The 5,501-nt window shown below is 36.4% G+C and overlaps 1 protein-coding gene across 1 annotated transcript; it reads left to right on the top strand.

Moving 5' to 3' along the window:
• The first annotated feature begins 559 nt into the window (after positions 1-559).
• On the top strand, positions 560-1,818 carry LOC132316691 (gibberellin 2-beta-dioxygenase-like). Its single transcript, XM_059767052.1, has 3 exons — positions 560-966; positions 1,062-1,410; positions 1,570-1,818. The coding sequence occupies exons 1-3, from the start codon at positions 560-562 to the stop codon at positions 1,816-1,818; spliced, it is 1,005 nt and encodes a 334-aa protein (XP_059623035.1).
• Positions 1,819-5,501: the final 3,683 nt, after the last annotated feature.

Genomic DNA, 5,501 nt, shown 5'->3' with positions numbered 1-5,501 from the left:
TTGCTCCGGGAACTTGACCGAGTTAGTAAGGTAATGACTTGGGAAGGGTCCTATCCCAATTTCAAACTCGTCCATCACCATTATAACTCTCGACTGAAATTATTTCTGAAGTGTGATGTTGTCAACAACATCCCCTATTTGTAGTCTGGGGTGGGTCCCCAAGGGACACTACCAAGGTAAGTTTCGATGCCAGCCAAAAAAAATATATATATATATAGAGTAAATCATTTTTAATTAAATACCTTAAATTATACCCCATTATTTTTTCTGTTTTACCTGGCAAAGAATCGGAAAAAATAAAGCATTCCTCCCTCGAAATTATAAATGGATGAGCAAAGACGGAAAGCCAGATGTCGTCCCCTTATAATTAGTAACGCCTCACCTCTTATGCGAGCATTCGCCTATTAATACCCCCACCCCCACCACCATCCCCACCCCCACAACCCAACACCCCCAAACAATTCTCATTCAACCCTTCCTCAACTCTCAACTCTAACTCTCATTCTCTCAACCTAAAAAGACTCCTCTCTGTCGCTGTCTCTCTCTCTATAACATTAACATGTTGGCTCTACCCCAAACAGCTGGACTAGAAAAGCTCGCTCTTATCAAACCATATAACCCCTCCATCAACCATTTCACTGGAATTCCAGTGATAAACCTTTCCAGTCCGGACGCCAAGAACCATATAGTTGACGCCTGTCAACAGTTTGGTTTTTTTAAGCTAATAAATCATGGTGTATCCATAGATATTACTTCCAGATTGGAAGTCGAAGCTATAAAATTCTTCGACTTGGAACAGCCAGACAAAGATAAAGCTGGCCCTCTCAATCCTTTTGGATATGCTAACAAGACAATTGGACAAAATGGAGATATGGGTTGGCTTGAATACCTCCTGTTCAGCACCAACCCTGAACTCCTTTGCCAGACATCTCTCTCCATTTCCACACAAAACCCAGCAATTTTCTGGTAAGGATTATTTAAAAAAACAAAAAAAAATTGTATTCTTTCTTTCTTAAAAATACTAAATTATTCATGTATTGCTCTGTTTATATATGATGTAGGTCTGCTCTCAACGATTATGTATCTGCAGTGAAGAACATGTGTTTTGAAGTTTTGGAACTTATTGTTGATGCTCTGAAGATTGGGCCCAGGAATGCTTTGAGTAAGCTCCTGAGAGATTATAACAGTGACTCGATTCTCAGGATAAATCATTATCCACCGTGTCCTGAGCTTCAAGCATTTGGAAACCAAAATTTTATTGGGTTTGGGGAACACACAGACCCCCAAATAATCTCAGTCCTTAGATCAAACAATACATGTGGACTTCAAATCGCTCTTTGTGATGGGACATGGGTCTCGGTCCCACCTGATCCATTCTCTTTTTTCATTAACATTGGGGATGTTTTGCAGGTAAAACATAGCTTTCTCTCTTTTTAACTTATTTATTTACCCTAGTTATTTTTATTTTTTTCAAAAAATCGAACAAACGTATACATAATGGTGGTAATTTTTAATTTAATATTGTAAATTTTTGGTAAAATTCTAATTGATTTGGGGCGCTGGTTGCAGGTGTTAACTAATGGAAGATTTAGAAGTGTAAAGCATAGAGTTTTATCTCACAATTCAAAATCAAGGGTATCAATGATCTTCTTTGGAGCACCACCTTTGACCCAGAAGATAACACCGATATCCTCACTAATGGAAGAGGGGGAAGAGTATCTCTACACGGACTTCTCTTGGGCGGAATATAAAAACTCAGCTTTGAAGACGAGGTTGAATGATCATAGGTTGAGAGCCTTTGAGAGAACCTTTAACTAGTTATGTAATCCGCGCGTTTTACAAGTTTTTTTAAAAAAAATTAAATTTGACAAAATATAAATATAAGTGTTGGCCTTAAGGATTTTATTTAAAAGATCAATCCAATATTTTGATTACAAAACATTCATGTTGTTCTAGTACTAATATCTTCATTAAGTAATGTATAGATTCAATGATGAGCTATAAGGTCTAAATCCAAGCATTCCAAGCAATGGATACAATGTGATGAGTTAGAGTTTATTCCGAATATTTCAAACAATCGATTCAAGTGATCAGAGGCATATCAAATCATCACTCGGACTACAACGATCATTCAAATATTTTCAAAGAAAGAAAGCACGACTTCCTCAAGCCTAAACGATCATGGTCGAAGAATGAAGAAAAGGGGTAGATAGGTTGGTGAGTGGTTAGGCTTCAATGTTAAGGTATTGTTGAATCTATACTTGAATCTCAAAATTATAGGATCATGCATAACCATTCTCATTTCATTTTCAAAGAACATAAAATCAGCTCATAAAGTTCATAAACACATTCACACATGAGCCACACATCATAGAAAGAGAAGATAGGACTAAAATAAATTTATTTTAAGTCTCATACAACAATGGAGCAGGCTCCATGAAAGACAGAGCAGGCTACCAACATTCCAGTAGCTATTTTTCAACAAAAAATCAGTCTTCCAACCAAAGAGCAGGCTCCCAAAATAGGGAGCAAGCTTTTAGAGGCTGGGAGCCGGTTCCATGCAATGAAGAGCCGGCTCTCAAGGCAAGGGAGCCGCCTCCTCTTCTTTACAAAAGCCGGCTCCTTCTGGGGTTTTGAAATCGACCGGAAACCTTTTCATTTATTGATCCCCAACCACCTCTAACAGCAATATTGAGCATGATATTTCTTTCTATATATAGATGGTTGGTCTGCAGAATTAAATACACTATTTGAGAGAGCATTCTACCATCCTTGAAGATCATTAAAGAAGCATTCATTGAGCTTTCATTTCCTCTCTAACATTTCATTCCACTTTAGTAATTTTGAGCTTCATATATATATTCATCTTTACTATAGTTGTGAGCTAAACTTTGTACTACTGTCTTTGAGAGATTCATTGTACACTTCATTTCTATTACAAGTTATTGTCAAGGATCGGTGTGACTCAAAAGAAAGCCTAGGAGAATGGTGTTCTCCTAGCAAGGAAGAAAAGCAATGTATTGTTTCAAATTGAAGGTTTGCTCTCCACCATTAAGGAGAAGCTTTAGTGAATTTGGGAAGTCTCAAGGGGGACCTTGAGCCGAGGAGTAGGAGTTTCCGAACCTCGCTAAATCGCCGAGTCATTGTTTGCAATTTCTTATCTTTATCTCTTTTATATACTTGTCACTTGTGATATATGTTGCTTAAATGTCTCAATTGATTATTGCATGATAGTTAATTGGAAATAACTTTTTATAAATTGCAAAAAATTAGCCATTGACTCTATTCACACACCCCCCCTCCTTCTAAAGTCAATTAGTGGCTAATAGTTGGTATCAGAGCTTAATCTCTAGAAAAAAATTTAATCATCTTAGAGAACGACCATGACCAATACAAATTTTCATCAAGAAGGTCAATCTAACAATAGACTTCCTTGGTATGACTGAAATGACTACAACTATTGGAAAATCAAAATGAGAGCATTCCTAAGAGGTGTAGATATAGATGTTTGGAAAACCACCGAACAAGGAGACAATGTTCCAACCAAAATAGTAAATGTGAAAATGTTCCAACAACCGATATTGAATGGACCCTTAATGACCGTAGGCTTGTATAATGCAATGTTAAGGCTATGACTAATCTCTATTGTGCCTTAAACAATGACGAATTCAATAGAATTTCGGATTGCGAAACGGCCAAAGAAATTTGGGATAAACTTGAAGTTACCTATGTAGATACTAGTCATGTTAAGGAATCCAAAATAAATATGCATGTCTATAAACATGAACTTTTCACCATGAAAAATAAAGAAACTATTAGTGAAATGTACTCTCATTTTACTAACATTGTGAATCATTTGAAGGCTCTTGGATGGTCATATACATCGTCTAACAATGTGAGAAAAATTCTTAGGTCTTTGCCAAAAAATTGGGAAGCCAAGAAGATAGCCATCCAAGAGGCCAAAGATCTCAATACACTCCCCATGAATGAACTCATTGGTTCATTAATGGCTTATGAGCTAGAAATGAATGATAGAGATGAAGACAAAGAAACTCAAAAGCAAGATATAGCTCGTCAAGCTACTACCAAAGAAGTCACAATTGATAAAACTCCTAATGATGAAGAAGAAGAAGAAATTGATCTCATTACCAAAATCGTGAGAAGAGTCCTTCAAATGAAGAAGTACCAAAAGAGTAACAACTTCAAAAGAAATGGTTCATCAAGTGAGCAAGGAAAAAGAGAAGCACCTACTTGTTTTCATTGTGAAAAACTGGGACATACATAGGAGGATGATGATTCAAATGGATCCGAAAGTGACGATGAACGCAATGAATTGGTCAATCTTTGTCTCATGGCCGATGAAGATGAGGAAAATTCTAATCACGACTCATTTGATTTAGAAACCTCTTATAATGAATTGGTTGATGCATATAACTATTTGCTAGATGCTTTTAAAGAATTACATGATGAAAATTAGGCAAAATGGTTCAAAATTGTGCTAGTCTTAGAAGAGAAAAGCTTATCATCTCTCAAAACCTTGAAAAATCTTAACTTGAAAATGAAACTTTGAAAAAGGAAAAAGAATTAGCTAAAGAATCGGCCTCAATTGATTTAATTAGGCTTCAATGTTAAGGTATTGTTGAATATATACTTGAAGCTCAAAATTATAGGATCATGCATAACCATTCTCATTTCATTTTCAAAGAACATAAAATTAGCTCATAAAGTTCATAAACACATTCACACATGAGCCACACATCATAGGAAGAGAAGATTGGGCTAAAATAAATTTATTTTAAGTCTCATACAGCAATGGAACAGGCTCCATGAAAAACAGAGCAGGCTGCCAACATTCTAGTAACTATTTTTCAACGAAAAATCAATCTTCCAACCAAAGAGCAGGCTCTATGCAATGGAGAGCCGGCTTTCAAGGCAATGGAGCTGCCTCCTCTTCTTTACAAGAGCCGGCTCCTTCTGGGGTTTTGAAATCTAACGAATTTTTTTTCATTTATTGATCCCCAACTACCTCTAACAGCAATATTGAGCATGATATTTCTCTATATATAGATGGTTGGTCTGCAGAGTTAAATACACCATTTGAGAGAGCATTCTACCATCCTTGAAGATCATTAAAGAAACATTCATTGAGCTTTCATTTCCTCTCTAACATTTCATTCCACTTTAGTAATTCTGAGCTTCATATATATATATTCATCTTTACTATAGTTGTGCGCTAAACTTTGTATTACTGTCTTTGAGAGATTCATTGTACACTTCATTTCTATTATAAGTTATTGTAAAGGGTTAGTGTGACCCAAAAGAAAGCCTAGGAGAAGGGTGTTCTCCTAGCAAGGAAGAGAAGCAAGGTATTGCTTCAAATTGAAGGTTTGATCTCTACTATTAAGGAGAAACTCTAGTGAATTTGGGAAGTCTCAAGCGGGATCTTACCGAGGAGTAGGAGTTTCCGAACCTCGCTAAATCGCCGAGTCATTGTTTGCAAT

Source organism: Cornus florida, unplaced genomic scaffold (genome assembly GCF_030987335.1).
Source record: "Cornus florida cultivar Cherokee Brave unplaced genomic scaffold, ASM3098733v1 CherokeeBrave_3.0.0_Hap2_Chr01, whole genome shotgun sequence".
In the NCBI taxonomy this organism is placed as follows: domain Eukaryota; kingdom Viridiplantae; phylum Streptophyta; class Magnoliopsida; order Cornales; family Cornaceae; genus Cornus; species Cornus florida.
Note: the sequence above shows the minus strand (reverse complement) of the source record. Positions and strands in the feature narration are given on the sequence as shown.